The sequence below is a fragment of the Fusarium phalaenopsidis genome, assembly GCF_050370095.1.
Source record: "Fusarium phalaenopsidis strain FUZ10S chromosome Unknown contig_32298, whole genome shotgun sequence".
Taxonomy (NCBI): Eukaryota; Fungi; Ascomycota; class Sordariomycetes; order Hypocreales; family Nectriaceae; genus Fusarium; species Fusarium phalaenopsidis.
Window position 1 is genome coordinate 966,127 of NW_028145407.1, and position 15,995 is coordinate 982,121.

General features: G+C 53.3%; 4 protein-coding genes across 4 annotated transcripts; 1 reads left to right on the forward strand and 3 right to left on the reverse strand.

The window, feature by feature from the left end:
• Positions 1–557: 557 nt before the first annotated feature.
• LRP88_06880 (V-type proton ATPase proteolipid subunit) lies at positions 558–1,277 on the forward strand (the record flags this gene model as incomplete). The annotated part of the gene is made up of 5 exons (XM_083243417.1): positions 558–592; positions 653–665; positions 713–846; positions 896–1,080; positions 1,132–1,277. 5 exons carry the CDS (start codon positions 558–560, stop codon positions 1,275–1,277), a joined length of 513 nt encoding a protein of 170 aa, XP_083100641.1.
• A 162-nt stretch (positions 1,278–1,439) lies between these two features.
• On the reverse strand, positions 1,440–4,473 carry LRP88_06881 (tethering complex subunit PEP3; the record flags this gene model as incomplete). The annotated part of the gene is made up of 3 exons (XM_083243418.1): positions 1,440–1,524; positions 1,578–4,176; positions 4,266–4,473. 3 exons carry the CDS (start codon positions 4,471–4,473, stop codon positions 1,440–1,442), a joined length of 2,892 nt encoding a protein of 963 aa, XP_083100642.1.
• An 882-nt stretch (positions 4,474–5,355) lies between these two features.
• On the reverse strand, positions 5,356–6,781 carry LRP88_06882 (S-adenosyl-L-methionine-dependent methyltransferase; the record flags this gene model as incomplete). Its single annotated transcript, XM_083243419.1, has 2 exons — positions 5,356–6,442; positions 6,504–6,781. The coding sequence occupies 2 exons, from the start codon at positions 6,779–6,781 to the stop codon at positions 5,356–5,358; spliced, it is 1,365 nt and encodes a 454-aa protein (XP_083100643.1).
• A 4,382-nt stretch (positions 6,782–11,163) lies between these two features.
• On the reverse strand, positions 11,164–12,703 carry LRP88_06883 (dTDP-glucose 4,6-dehydratase; the record flags this gene model as incomplete). The annotated part of the gene is made up of 3 exons (XM_083243420.1): positions 11,164–11,819; positions 11,876–12,411; positions 12,516–12,703. The coding sequence occupies 3 exons, from the start codon at positions 12,701–12,703 to the stop codon at positions 11,164–11,166; spliced, it is 1,380 nt and encodes a 459-aa protein (XP_083100644.1).
• Positions 12,704–15,995: the final 3,292 nt, after the last annotated feature.

Below are 15,995 nucleotides of genomic sequence, written 5' to 3' on the forward strand. Positions count from 1 at the left end.
TCATCTGGGACCTGTGGTTGGTGATAGACTGTGTTCTGCCTCTCGCTGTAGGGTAGGCAACTATCCCCATTCACCTCCGTCTTACAACGGACATGCCAAGAAGGCACCCACAGAACACTTCAAGTCTCAACAACTTCTCCCTCTCATGAAACCCTTTCCTCTATCATATTCTTCTATTTCTAGTTCGGAGGCAGCCAGTCAATAAAACAAACTCTCACAGCAATTTCCCCAAACACCTAACCTACCACTCATAGTTCTCTTTATCCTTCTGCCTACCAAGGCCGCGTCAACTCTCACCAACCAACATTCAGCTGAGGCTCCTTTCGTAGCTGCCTGGGTCAGCCACGATGCATCTTTAGCCCGTGTTTACATGTCTTTGTCTATTGGAGCTGAACTCGGAGGGGGTGGCTTTGCATCACATCGTATTGTGCCACGGCTTGGCAAGAGATAACACAGAATATAATATATACCCTCTGCTGCCTCTTTCAGCTGTTCTCGTAATCATCACCTCTTGCATACAGTTGTAATTATCTCGCAACTAGCCTCATCAACCAACCATGGATCCTGCTCTCCTCGCCAACATGGACCGCTGGTACGGCCATTCCCATTTCCTCTCTTGACAACTCTCCAGCTAATACAATGCCCTCATTAGTCCTATGTACGCCGTATGTATCAACTCACACTTCAGTGGTCCGCATCTAACAAAGTCCAGTCCTTCTTTGGCGCCATGGGTTGTGCAGTCTCCATCGTCTTCACCACCTTTGGCGCTGCATATGGCACCGCCAAGTCGGCTGGAGCCATCTTCCAGTCTGGCATTTTGCGACCTGACATGCTGATGCAGAATACGTAGGTCCAGCTGGACATCTATACCTGGACACACACTGACACCCTCCAGCCTCTGCGCCATCATGGCCCAGATCCTCTCCATCTACGGCCTCGTCGCCAGCGTCATCATGTCTAACGGCATCAAGGAAAAGATGCCCATTCACACTGGCTTCCTTCAGCTCGGAGCAGGTATCGCTGTTGGCCTGTGTGGCATGGCTGCTGGCTTTGCCATTGGCATCGTTGGTGATGCCGGAGGTAAGCTCACCTCTTCTATCTTTGTTAAACACTGGATCTAATGGCCCCCAGTCCGAGCCAGCGCGCAGCAGCCGCGCCTCTACGTCGGAATGGTTCTCATCCTCATTTTTGCAGAGGTCTTGGGCTTGTACGGCGTCATTGTCTCCATTCTCATGCTCACCCGCTCCAAGATGGATGTTACCGAGTGCAGATACTAAGTCAACCCATCTTGCACTGGGACGTGCCTCATGACAAAGTCTGATAATCGAATGTAATGTCCAACATTGCGGGGGTATCTGCAATTCTAAGATTATGCCCAGACAGACACATCAACTTCACCGATTGCTTGCTTGCTCGCTCCCATCCTTCTCCTTCTCTTATTACAATGCCCATTCATTGACGTCGTCGTCATGTGTGATGAAAGGCTCATCGATCCTTTTGATCGCCAAGTCGCTGCAAAGAATGCTGCCTATAGTTAGTTGCGAATGCTCAAATCACCTCAGAATAACATAACTCACCAAGCGGATGCCACCAAAGCGTCCAGTTCTGCCACAACAGTCTCTCTCTGCGTGCCGCTAACCAACCCCTTCTGAATCTGCATTTGGAGTTCCCTGATACGTGAAGACTTTCCGACACCCGCCTGCTCCAGCACCTTTCGCCCTAGGCAGTCCGAGTGGAATGAGTGCTGGCAGGGAAAGACAAAGAACTGCCGGCTCAACAAGGGCAAACCACACGTGTAGCACTTCTCTCCAGGCTCCACCACTGCGTACCGGTGGTCCAGTGCCGCAATGTCGATCTTGATGTTTGTAGCCGTTTGCGAGGACTCGTCCATCTCCTTCTTCAGGTTGTCAATGTTGCGGCTGTAGTCCTCCAACGCCGCACAAATCTCCTCCTTGAAGTCGTCAATCACGACAAAGTCAGGGAAGAAAGGGATGAGATCCTCAATCTTGAGCAGATCGCAGCGCTTGAGGAACTCGATAGCCGTCTTGATCCCGTTCGATTGTGAAATCACCTTTCGGGCTACCGCGAGCCAGAGTCGCTTGCGAAGCTGCGGGTTCGACATGGGTCGGTCAGCGATAACCGCTGCCAGCTCTACTTCGTTGTGTGAAAGAGCCAGATCGACAGCCTGGAGATACTGGCCCATGCTGGTGTAGATGTGGACGCATGATAGAGTTCGGTGGTGTTGAATACAAAGTCGCAAGGCAAAATCTGGATCATATCGGGGCTCATCCCCCTGCGCTTGCAGATACGACAAGAGTCCAGACTCGTCCTTGGAAGAATGTGAGGCGTAAATCGAGACGAGCGTATTGTGAACCGCTGCATCCTTCGAGTTGAGCTGGTACACTGCATAGTTGAGGTACCTTATCGCCTGGTTCTGCGCACTCGGGCCGCCAACAAATGTCCGGTTATACTCAAGGAACGCGGGGATCAGTTTCCGAGGCTTGAGATCGGAATGCCTCATCAGAATCTCGACCAGATCTGGTGCCACATGCGCCATGAGAACGCTGCTATATAGGTAAAACACCTCGGGATCCGTCTGCTTCTTGAGCACGTTGAGCACCTCGCTCCATCTTTCTCGCTGAACCCAGTAGGAAAGCACATAGTTGTAGTCGTTGACGGCGTTGGCAAAGTAGAGGAGCTCTCCCTCGCGGCCGTGGCTGCTGATGACGTCGTATACCATTTTCCGGTCCAGATCATTCTTGTACTTGTCGACAAAGTCCCTGTACTCTTTCCTCACCGACTCTAGCAGCTTCTGTGAGTCGGTAGAGTTCAGGTTCTCAGACAGCTCTGCCTGGGTATTGATGGTGTCGTCCAGCGAGTTGAGCTTGGACATGAACACCTCAATCAACCAGCCCGCAATCATCATCCGCTGCATGACGGCCGAGCGCTTGAGGGCGGCGAGCTTGGTCAGTAGGAATTTCCTTAGAGCATCGGGCTGGTTATTGTCGATGATGCTGAGGGCAATATCCTCAAACGGCTTGTTGCTGCGTCCGTAAATGGTAGCGGCCTCGAGCCAGTGTCCCTTGGAAGCCAAGTGATCGCCGTATGCTGCCGCTACTGTCTCCTTTTGTAACTGCGTACGCGCATGTTGCAAGGCCGGCTCATACTGCTGCAGCTTTGTCATAATCTCCCAGATGTTGCGTTCTTCATCTCGAACCACAATCTCGAAAATCTCCTCCGACGTGAACAGCCAGAAGGTGTTCTTCTGGATATCCACGGAGAAACCCAGAGGCTTCTGTCCTTGACCAATAACATCATGCTCAGAAACCATCTTGCCAGTGAGACGGTTCGTCGTCACTACCCGTCCTCCAACTAGGTGAACAATATGCCACTGTGTGAGGGCGATAGCATCGATCACCTCTGACGTTGGTGGACGTCGGTCTGCGCCCTCGGGTGTCAGTATTTGGGCCTTGGGAAGCATCTTTGACTCCGAAAAGACTTTGGAGCCGAGATTGCTGTCTACGGGTCCATTCAACAATCTACCGTGAAAGACCCCCTGGTAAGACAGCCAGGCATATGCTCGGTCCGGTAGGTTGTCGTCATAAGGGCCGGAATCTGGAGGGTCAGGAGACACCACCAAGCTCGAGGGAGCGGTTGATGATGTGCGCGACAGCTCATGGACAACCGGTTGCTCCGACTCAAACAACCGGGTGTACACAGACCCTGAGCCATCATGCCCGTATCCAATCCTTCCTACCAGATGGAACAACCGGCTCTGAGTGGCTATCACCACCCTTCGGAGATCCGACTTGTCCTGGAGGTTGTCCACCCACAGCCCCGTGATCGGGCCATCAGGAAGCTTGTGTAGATTCTTCAGATGCTTCACCTCCTTCTTGTAAAACTCCTTGGACGTCTCGATAAAGGCCTCGTAGATGTTGCCGTCGGAGGCACCAATTAGAATCTCCCGTGTCGACGCCGTGGGCAGCGAAGGGTTCCACGCCACGCTCTCGATCGAGACGCCCCGAAGGCGCCCGAGCGGCCGAGGTTGTTTCGACTGGGAATGAAGATAGTAGTTCTCGCCGAGCGCGGTGCAGATGATAAGATGGGACGCGGTGGGATCGAGAAACATGCGCCGTATGACGCCAACCTCGGACGGCTTCTTGGGCAAGTCGATGTCTGCAGCGTATAGCATTAGCAATTGAAAAGAGCACTATGCTGAGCAGTAGCGACATGGTAGATGCCAGCGCATTGCTCAAGGTTCTTACCATCAATATCCTCAGGTCGTTCTAGGTCGATGCGGAGGATGCGTCCGTTGGAAAGGGCGAGAATGATGACATTGTTGGCGACCTGGGCAGCGACAAAGTCGGCGGCGACGGAAAACTGTAGCTGGACGCGCTCGATGGCGAAGATAGGCTCCTCGAGATCCGGGACGCCATTGGCGGCGACGAAGCCGTCTTGGAGATCCAGGGCCATGGCGTTGAGCGGCTTCACAGGCGCATATTCGGCGCTCGGCGATCCAGATCGGGGGTCTCGCGTCCTGCAAGCTGCGGACTATGTTCGTCTCAAGGCGGCCAAGGTAAGCGAGGATCGGAGCGAGGTCAGAGACGGCCGTGGTTGATGTTAACGGGGGAGTTGTTGGTGACGAAAGTCGGTGGATGTGGATGGTTGGTTGGCTTTGTAGAGGAGCTCCCCACCTGCGCGCGGCCTCGGGACGGATGGTTGGTGTATTTAGCTGCCTGTTCGTGCATAAGGCAGCTACAGCCTCACACCAATTACATCACCGTTGAACGCAGCTACATAGGTACAAGGACATTGTATAAAAAAAGCATCACAAAAACTCAACTACCTAACATTGGATGTCACTTGAGTGTCAGGATGAGGAAAACCTTATAGTTTCAAGAGTAGAAAAAACTCGTGTCTAATACTAATACATTAGCCCAACGCATATACCAACGGACGAACCCCCTGATTCTAACCTCATATACAGATGGATACCAAGCAAGACTGGCCCATCTCCTCTGTCGTCCACTTACACCAAACCGACTACTAGGTAGACTAGCTAGGCATGTATGCAGGGCAATAATAATTCTTTTTTTTTGCATCAAATGGGCCTCCCATGAATATCCATGTTTGCCCCTTCTTAAACAGATCACCAGTACCCCTAGAGCAATGCAGAAATACAATCGTCACAGTACCTATACAAATGCAAGATTGGTCATCACCCAGACACAACGCCGCCGCCCAAGATTCTGCGCCAAACCCCCTTTGCCAAAAAAGTCCTTGTAGACCAAACACCGGCCCAAGGTGACGAGGCCGCTGTGTACCTCTGTTCTAAGCGTGCCTGAGCCGCGAAACTCACGTCGACGCCGTAGCCGTAGCCGCAGCTGGAGGCTCTCTCATTGTGACATCTGTCACAGTGGAGGCTGTGTCCCGTACATCCTGATCGCTAGCATGCAGTGTTGGGTCGGGGCTGTCGTCATCAATCAGCTCCGTGCTGGTCGAGCTGCATGCCCCTAACAGTTCTGCAAGATCTGTGGGTGGCGTGTCCAATGGCTTTCTCCCCGTCACGACGCGCATCTTGACCTGGAGACCTTTGGACTTCTCGGGATCCTTGGCCAAGTTTGCCAGCTCTCGCGCGGCACGCTCACAGGCTGCTTTGCACTTTTCGGGATCCCATCCTAGCTGTTCAGTTAGGAGTCGCAGGCAGTGGGCTTCGAGGCCATCCAGACACGCAATCAGCCAGATCTTGCCTGCTGACTTCTCAGCCACCGTGATAGGGATCGAATATTCAGTTGTCCTGACATCCACGAAGCCTGCCTCCATGAATAACCGGGGGTCGAGATGGGCAGTGCCTCGTGGCCGCCCTGACTTGATCGCTGCGGCTTCGAGGTCTCGAACCAGGTCGAATAGGGGAGAGCCCTCGGGGAACTGCGACATGAACCGAATGAAGCCCTCGGCGCTGTCAAAGTCCTGCACCTCAATCCAGCCACCAGGCTTGAGCGAGAAAAAGACATTGTCATAGATGAACCTCCAATTCCTGAATGCGCCCTCCATGGTGCGGAAGTGGATCAGGTCGTACATGTCGGGGTGACGATCCCAGTCCTCGGCGTCCTCAATCTCGAAGAATACGTTCATAGGGACGCTCTTGGTCTCTGCGATCGCGGCAATGTCGGTTCCCACGACCTCGCAATGCGGGTGCATCTCGGCCATCTTAATGGCCCATTCGCCAGTACCTGTACCAACATCGAGGATGTGGGTGGGATCTTGGATTGGAGCGAGTGTCAGCTCGCCATCCAGCACATGCATAAAGACCTGGTGTTGAAGAGATATCCGCCATTGCTCAATGTCGTCGTTGGGCATAAAGTATTCGCGACAGTAGCGTCGGCCGTGGATTTCTCGGTAGTCGAGATCTTGTGCCCATAATGATCGCGTGGACGCAGCTCTGTAGCACCAGGAATTAGCATTGGAGGCAGGGTGAGGCAAGGTGGGATTGTGTCGCCTACATGTCTGAGTCTGCCGCGTGGGAATCTGGGGAGAATGGAGCCTCGACCCGGTGTGCAGCAGAGACGCCGGGATAATGGGAGGCGGGGTATATGGATATCATGTCATCCTCATCGACATCTTCATCTTCGTCGAAATCCGAGTCATGGTGGTGCTCTTCGTCGGTGTCCATGATGCTGGTCATGGCGGTTTGATTGCCGTCGCTTGCGGCATGCTCACTCGGTGTACCTTCGAGGGATTGGCGGCCGCTCTGGATAGCGTACGAATCCTCCGAGGACATTGTGCTCGTCTGAGAGCGGTCGTGACGTCCCCTCCGCTGCTTAGTTCGACGCTTTTTAGCCATGGACGCCGATTTGGGGGACAGCTATCCTATCGTAATCGAAAAGAGGCGACAATGGCCGACGACATGATTCGGATCTAGGCAATAGGGCTAAAACGAGCGGCGCGGGAGACGAGGTCTATCCCAGAAGAAAGGTTTGTCGTCGATGTCGAGGCGATGTTGTCGTTGTCGCGACAGTGGTGGTGATGGAGGGGAGCACGGCAGCAAGATTGTCGTCTTCTGGATGCAAGGGCAAGGCCGATCCAGTCGCAGACGGGGCAGGGCGGGCGTCGGCGCAGTAAAAGCGAAAAGTTCAAGACACGGACGGGCGACGGATAATGAATGATTGATATGGAAGGGGACTCGGACTCGGGAGTGGAGGGGACCCGGGGACTTTGAATAAGACCAAGACCTGGAGAGAGACCTGGGGATTGGAGGGGATGGTCTGTGAGCACAGGCCAGAAACGTGGACAAGGTAGGGACGGAGCAAAAGAAGAGACCGGCAGGGCTTGGAGAGGGAGAGGAAGAGGAGGAGGAGGATGTAGAAGAGAGATGGCCACACAGGGAACAAGCAAGGTCAAGACAAGACAGGGCGTGACAGGACAAGCTCGAGAGGAACAAGAAAGAGGCTCCTCTCTCTCTCGCTCTCTCGCTCTCTCTTTCTCCTGGGGTTGGTTGATGAGGAACAAGAAGTGGAGGACGCGAATGGATTGGATGGATGCATGGGCGAAAAAGCTGGGATCCCGGAGGTCAGGTAGGTTGCAGGGGGCAGCGAGTACCTGTCTCGCGCAGCTTGGGCAACGGGTGACCACAGGGAACCAGGCAGGGGGATCCCGGTCGGATTTAGGACGCTTCCGGCTAGGTCAGAAGTCTCTTGTGTTGACGGCGAGGCACGCTAGCAGTTTTCTGACATGGGGAGAACTGGACTTGTCGAGTTGAGGAGCTTTGCCGAGTGTAGACGGCCAGAGAGCAAGATACAGTATTATCACGGCCCTCTCTGCATCGGCATGGCCTGTCTCCGAGGGGTTGTTGAATAACCTCTTGGTCATCGTCTAGTATCTCGGAGAGAGAAAGAATCAAGACGAGCTCCGTGTTAGGAGGGCGCACGACGGTAGTGGCAACGGCAGCGGCAGCGGGAGGACCGTGACACTGGATCCAATTCCACGGATGGGAATGGGGGCCACTCACTCGCTGTTTGTTGCTTGACCTTAACTCCAGCTCACTGCATTGCATTGCAGTCATGGTTGCTTACCTACTCACCCAGGCCCAGTTCCGAACTGGCCGTGGATATAAGAGTAAAACACACACAAATGACATGGGATCGAGGTTACAATGGCTGGGAAGGATTCGGGATATCCATTCCTCAGCCTCCAGGAGCAAGGGCAGAGCTAACATAGAGCGACACATCTCTTGTGATGGAGTAGGTAGAATCCTACACTACAGCACCTCATCCTCCTCCGGCATATGCCCTCCTCGACATTCTGCTGCTCCGATGCGGCGCCATTGGTCCTCAGCTCCAAGGGGCTTTTGCAAAGGTCCAGGCCCAGACCGGACCCAGGCAAGCCTCAAGCAAGCCCAAGCCTTTGTGCGCTCCCCATCAGTCCATGCGCGGGTGCGTTATTCGCAGCGAGCGACGAGGCTAGCTCCGGCCCGTGTGCAAAGACCACCTACTTCTTCTTGGTGTGGTAATTGCTCGAGGGCCGAGGGCGATGGGCGTGCGGGCGATGCGATACGATGTCCGATACGCGTCATTAGTTAGGAGTTCCAATATTATCACCGAGGACCTAACGGACAATACCTACCCTCCACTACCTATCAAGGACCCATGCCGAGGTTGCCCTGCATTGTGTGTTTTGCATCTTGCCTGCTGTCAGGACATGGCTCCAGCTGTCAGTACAACCTCAGACTTCCGAGTGGGCGATGGATGGGCTGTGCAACCTTCTTACAGCACCAACACAAAAAAAACCCGCTTGTTCTTCGGGATCGCAATTCCTCAGTACCACTTTTTTTTTTCTTGCCTTTCCGTAAAACCCCATGGAAGCTCAGGGACGCCATCAAGAGTTCCAGCCAAGCCTAGAAGTCTCAAGAAACCTAACCTCCCCACCGCCTCATCCGGCGAACATTTCGCTGTTCTTCTCTGGTGTTTCCTTCACGAGCAGTCGACAACTCCAGCGCAACAAGTCACTCCCTTGGCATTATCCCCCCCAGGCCATACTTGAAGCGGCCAAGCGAATGCCAAAGAAATCTCCACTCTTGGCCAGGAGATGGCCTGTTCACCATCTGCTGGGACCCTGCAGGCCCGGCCCAGGCCTGAACCTCCACTGCCCAGTCCTCCGTCCCCCATCATCCCACAGCAGCGGAGGCGGTGCGAGGAGACAGTGGAGAGGGGGGGCAGGCAGGCAGGCAGGCAGGGAACGGACAGTCGGTTCAATTCAGCAGGACTTGATTCAGGCTATCGCCCAGCTCGGGCCCGCAATGAGTCGTGAAAGAGGTCCAGACACGAGGCGCCGCCCGCTGGAGACTGTAGTGGAGGGGACGAGACAAATTCAGGTGACGGGCACGTCCGGGAGGAACAAGATAGGAAAGTCAATGGAAGCAATTATGGGCCGTGGAAGTGCCACGTACAGCTCCCGCCTTCTCGGCCAACTTCTGTGCCTCTGTTGTGCTGGCATAGTCACCGTTGGTGTTGCTGCTGCAGTTGCAGTAGTCAAGTTAGTTGGCCGACTCTCGCTCTCTCTCCCTCTTGTCTCTTCTCCCGTCTCCATCTAAGCCATGTCCACCCTGTCGGGACAGGGCACAGTTGCAGTCGGAGCATTGCCGTATCCTCCAGGTTCGCAGACACAACGCAAGAGCAGAATCTGCAACTCGCTCGCCTCGCTTGTCTTGCCGTCCTGGACCGATCGGGCTCATCCAGCGGCCCGTCCCCTCGATACCGAGGTAGGTAGGTAGGTAGCAAGCAATACCTTTGCAAAGATGGAAGGCAACTGGACTCTACAGTACTGTTCATTTCAGCTGCACAGAGCTAGCGCCGGAGCGGTAGCGGTAGCGGTAGCTCAGCTAACCACCAGCTTGGCCTGCCATCCAGGTCCATCTCGAAACGAGGCTTCAACTCAAATCTCGACAAGCCATCACCTCATCCGAGGCATCCATCCCATTGCAATCGTCCAGAACCCTTCCAGATTCTCGTCATTCCTCCGCCGCCGCCAAAACCCTAATGCTAAATGCTGATGCTGATGTGATCCGATGGATTTGAGGTTACCACCCCCCTCCAAATCTCGGCAGTTCGCCTTGCGTGGATTGGACTGGATTGGATCCAATTGCGATGGATTGCGCAGCCCAGCACCTCGGGAACGTTCCCAAGAACCCGCTCCAGTGCATCCCATCCATCTCCATCTCCGACACAGGTTCCATTCGAGGTTCCGTTGGGTTGGTTCGTTCGTTTCCCATCCATGCTCTTTGGGCACCCAAGATGCCGCTGCAGATGACGCCGCTCGCATCCCATTCGCAGAACCGGGTCAGGCCTCAAAAGGTAAAAAGAGGGTTTTGTCTCCTTTGACTCGCAAAAACTTCTGTGCGCAGGTTGATTCCCCGTCCCCTGGGCTGGGCCGTCTTCAGTCCCTTGTCCTGTCACCACTCGGCCCGCTGCCGCGGGTGCTCCCCCGGGCCGCTGGTTTGGCGTTCCATCCGTCCATCCATCATCCAGCGTCATCTGCCGGTTGGTTGGGTTGGTTCCTGGACTGGCCCCCCCCCCCCCCCCCCCCCCGTGGTTCCCCGATCATGACCCGGGAGAGGAGTTGTTTGCTCGGACGGTGATGCATCATGCAGGAGGTTGCATTCCCCCTAGGCCGTTCTACTGCTGGCTAACGTGCCCTAAGGATGCGGGTTCCTGGGCCCTGACTACTAGGTCCGTGTGTATATGTGCCTTGTATTAATCCCCGTTGTTCTACCATTCGTGCGGCTTGTGGTGCCCTTGCATCCGCGCAGCTTGGTGATTGGTAGGGGATCCAGGGGGCCGTCTACAACAAGCAGATCCGTTCGCTCAAGTAAAACGCCCATATCGTCGGCATCATAATTTTCATGTCTCTTCAAAATGTCATCATGTCTATATGCGTACCGTCCGAGACTCGCGCGTCTAGTGTCAATGCCCCAACTCGCCGGTCCTGCCAAGGTCTAAGCGAAATACTACCCTGCTCCTTGGTCGGCCTCAACTCTGTCTATCTAGGTATCTATTTATGAGAAGCAAGAAAAGAAACTGACTCTCACCGCCATGTATGGTATCTATTCTTCAATCCTTTAAAGGTCCCAACAACCAGATTCTTGGCCGTCCTTCTGCGGCCTTGTCTTTAAGCAGCCGTATGAAATTCCCCGCCGCCATTATGCACCCCTCTGTGGAAACTTGTCGTCTCATCCCCATTCTGGACCCTATCGCGGCATCCGTTCAAGTCCTCCTTCTTCTGCACGTCTTGCTGTACGTCTTGTAGCTTCGTATCTTGCGCCTTGGGTGGCTCATCTCTCGTCCAACATGCATCGTTTGTCATCATCTTGCCGTCCCTCACCACGGGGAATGGGGCGAGGGCATGGCTAATGTCTCCCCACCAAGACTCACCGAACTGGGTGAACCAATCTACTGTTATCTTGAGCCCCTCATGGATAGAAACCTTCTGCTCCCAGCCAAGCCGGCGCAGTTTGGTGTCATCCACTGCATACCGCCGGTCGTTGAATGGCCGGTCCCGCGTGTGCTTGATCCACTTGCGGAGCTGCTCGGGGGTGTCGTGTGGGATGCTCATTCGGTCAAGAAGCAACCCGCAGAGCTCGAGGTTGGAAACCTCGTCGCATGAGCCGATGTTATACACCTGGCCGACTTGTCCCTTGTGGAGAATGGTATCAAAAGCATCAGCCGCATCGCCAGCGTACAGGTACCGTCGAGTGGGAGTGCCGTCTCCATGCAGGACGAGCGGTCTTCTGCGGTTGAGGAGGCAGGTAAACTTGGGAATAATTTCTGTGACAAATTAGAACCCGAGCGGACACCACGAGCTCTACTGATCTTGGACTTACTCTCTGGATACTGATGAGGTCCATAAACATTGTTGCTGCGCACAATTATGGCCGGCAGCTTGAAGCTCTTTTGGTATGACTGAACCAACATCTCTGCAGCTGCCTTGCTAGCAGCATAGGGATTCGTAGGAGCAAGAGAACTGGTCTCAAGCAGACCATCCTCTCCCTCTTCGACCTCGCCGTAAACTTCATCAGTCGACACGTAGATGAAACGTCGGATGCCGACCTTTCTCGCGCTCTCAAGTAAAACATGAGTTCCATAAACGTTGGTATAAGTAAAGTCATATGACTGGCCAAAGCTCAAGTCGACATGAGATTGTGCAGCAAAGTGTAGGACTGTGTCAATGCTATAACGCTCCATACAATCAACAACCTCGGTGGGATTAGTAATATCGCCGTGATAGAAGTTGAAGTTGGGCTTGTCATTGAGCACGCGAGTGTTGTTGAGCGTAGAGCAGTAATCTAGCTTGTCGAATGAGACAATATTGTATGCATGTGGGTATGCAAGCACAAGGTGGCGGACGACCCAGCAAGCACTTTGCGATAGGCGCAAGCAATGGTTAGCATATGGATGTTGAATACAAAACAAGACATTGCAGTGGAGAAGAGACTGAAGAGCGGTCCGCTAGGGTTTACTCACATAAAGCCAGCGCCGCCTGTGATCATGATGTTTCTGACATCAGGACGAGGTTCAAACTCGGTAGTACCGGTGAGGACGGGCGCCCTCTTCCAGATGTCAACATGCCTGCATTGACCGTTGGCCTTGGTTGCATGAGACGAGCCGTTGACGCCGCCGTTAGCCAAAGGCGGGTCGTTGCAGGCCGTCATTTCGCGAGGAGTTAGGTTGGCGAGGGGAGGGACAAAATAGTCAAGTCGCTATAGTGTCTCTGGCGCAGAACAGCTCGGCTGTCGCGTCATGAATGACCAGGTCAGGGGTAAGACCCCGTAGGATTCAGAGTGAGAGAGTGTGTGCGCTTCCGGCGGACGTTAATGAGCGTTGAAGAGGCGGCTTGAGGTCAAAGAGGCAAATCTCGCAGCATCTGATCACACAAACTCTACAGTAACGACGAGACAGCGGCACCGCCTCATCCCACTGTTAGCCGTAGGTAGTCGCACATGGCGGATAAATTGACCTCAGACAAAACGGCTGTTCCTTGAAGTGGCCGGTGAGATGTGGCGTCAATTTAGCCCCTGGTTTCCGTGTCCGTGGAGGCGCCACAATCGGCCGGGGGGGTCTCTGTTTAGTCGCCCGTGGCGCCGAAACAAAATCTAACGGTGTGTAACTTTTGCATAATAATAAGCGGGCACAATTCAATTCACGGAGCAACAGAGCTTGTCCCTGACTATTATGTGCATTCCCTGTTTTAAAGGCCAAGACGTCGTTGCGTTGACCTACCGCAAAACAAGCACAGATACGGTTAAATACGGTGACGTAGACATAACCGTTGACGTAGGAATTGAAACAGATGCGAGTAACGTTACTTTTGCTGCATCTACAAGGGAGGTAGTACCAGATGCTGCCCAGCACATATCAGCAACTCCATGCCAAGTTGTCTTCAATGGATCCATTGTCAAGTATGGACAGATGTGTTTAAAAGCCTGCATTTCAACAACCGTTGAAATACAGGGCTGCATCTGAACCGAGGCCAACCGTAAGGAATTCATCTCCGTGCTCTCTAACCCTTTATCAGAACCCATGAGAATCCTCGAGTCAGCAACACCATGTTACCATGTTCCAGAGTCAACTGCCTGCCAGTGATAGGCCACGATGGCCGTGAACGCGGCGAAACTCGACCATCGCGAGCGGCCTCTGATTCATCGAATGTTTCTCACCTCATGGGCCAGATCCCAACGTAACTTTGACGGGCAGCGGCGGTGAATTGTCGGTATCCGACAGCCGTCTACAGCAAGGTTCGAGTTGACCGCGGAGGACATGTCCTCAAACGGCTACACCGACCGGGGTGTGTTCAGTCCAGTCACCCCGGATCCCCTCCCGTTCGCAGCCCCCCCGAGGTGAGTTGACGAAGGCTCACTCGCTCGCTCCTACATGCTAGCGAGGATCCCATCGGTCCCTGGTGCAGAATCGACGCCAGCGAGGGGGCCTTGCTAGATATGATGCCGATAGCATCCACTCCTTCGGGGGGGCTTCATTCCGACCTTGATGCCCGATTCTCTTCGTTTGCTTTGCGAGATCTTACAAAGAAGACCAAGGAAGGGGACTAGGCAAGTAAACTTTGCAACGGTTTGCAAGACAATCTTATCGAGTGATGAAGCTCGGGAGAGTAGACGTTTTGGTGATCATTGCAGACCCCCTTTAGGATAGCACACTAATGACCGTGATAAGTATCGAAGCTAGGATGAAGGAAATTGTCCTAATTGGTGCAACCGTATAGGAATTGGGACTAGACATAGGTTGGCCGTAGGAGGGACGAATGTGAATATTGGTGAACTTGATGTTGAACGGAACTAGGGGGGTTCAGCCTAGACCACACAGATTGAGCTCCCATGGGAGTCAGAAAACGTCTGCTAGCACTCTGCTGCAACCCTAGGTACTGAATCAACGTCTTCTCGCTATTGCTTGCCATTGGCGACGACCTCGACTTGTAGGAGATTTGGAACTTGTTGAAGCAAGGCCGGGAACTCACAAGTTCCATGCTGGACTGCTGTGCGTTTCAATGCCAAGTTAAATATCCATTGTTTAGGGTAACAAGGTAGGAACCCTGGGCATTGTTCCTGCCATTTGCTGTATGTGCTACCGCTTCCTGCCTGTTGGATCCATTACACGACAGTTCCTGCCTCACCACGCCGTGCCTGAATTGAAAGGCCTCGCTTGTTTAATATCCATTCCCAGGATTATCTTCTATTTTCTTTCAGATCAGAGAAAAACCACCAATCTATTTATACGCTAATCTTTCATTCAGCTTGCCATTGCCCAGTTGCGCCATGACAAGCCAAGCAATGGCACAGCTCGACCATCCTGACGTTAAAACACCGCCTGCTTTAGCCAAGCCGAGTCTCACCGACAATGACCAACTTCAACATGATTCTTTGCCAATAGCCCAAGTTTCGCTAAAAGACAGCCCAAAACAAGCAATTTGGATCTCCGGTCTTTGGATAATCATCAACACGATGGCTACGGTTGGAATTGTGACTCTTACTACCCCACGAGCTGAGAGTTCACTAACAACAACTAGGTCTTTACCAACAAGGCCATATTCTCTGATCCTACTCTTCGACGTTGCCAGCTCTCTTTCGCCTCGCTTCATTTCCTTGTAACATGGCTTACCCTGCATGTCTTGTCAAAATCTCCTCTGAGTCTCTTCATGCCTCGCCGAGCAGCCACGAGACAGATGATACCCTTGGCCATGGCAATGTGCTTCAATGTCATCCTCCCCAACATGTCCTTGGCCTACTCATCGGTAATGTTCTATCAGCTTGCCCGTATCCTGGTAACACCAGCTGTCGCTCTCATGAATATCTTGCTCTACAGAGAAATATTACCGTTACCAGCGGTGCTCGCTCTCGTCCCGGTCTGCGTTGGAGTAGGACTGTTTACTTACTCTGATTCATCAAGAACGGTTGATGGAGTAGTCAGCCCGACATCTACACTGGGCGTTGTCTTTGCATTTGCAGGTGTTTTCGCGTCGGCTCTGTACACCATTTGGATTGCGAGTTATCATCGGAAGCTTCAAATGTCGAGCATGCAACTCTTATATAACCAAGCCCCAATCGCTTCCTTATTGCTTCTCTACGTCATTCCATTCCTCGATGTATTTCCAGATCAGAAGACAGTCCCCATCCATCGATGGCTCATGATAGCCTTGGTAAGGACCTGTTTGTTCTCGTCATCATCCAGCTAACCAGGATACAGTCCGGAGTCCTTGCTTCTCTGATCAACATTTCTCAGTTCTACATCGTTGCGCAGACAGGCCCTGTGTCTAGTACAGTAGTTGGCCATGTCAAGACTTGTACTATCGTGGCACTGGGTTGGGCCCTGTCAGGGAGAGACATCCATGAAAGAAGTGTGGTGGGAGTATTCATCGCCGTGGGAGGCATCATTGTGTGGGTTTAGTCAACATGCCTCAGATCCCGTTGAGATTAAACTAATTGATGTGAAGGT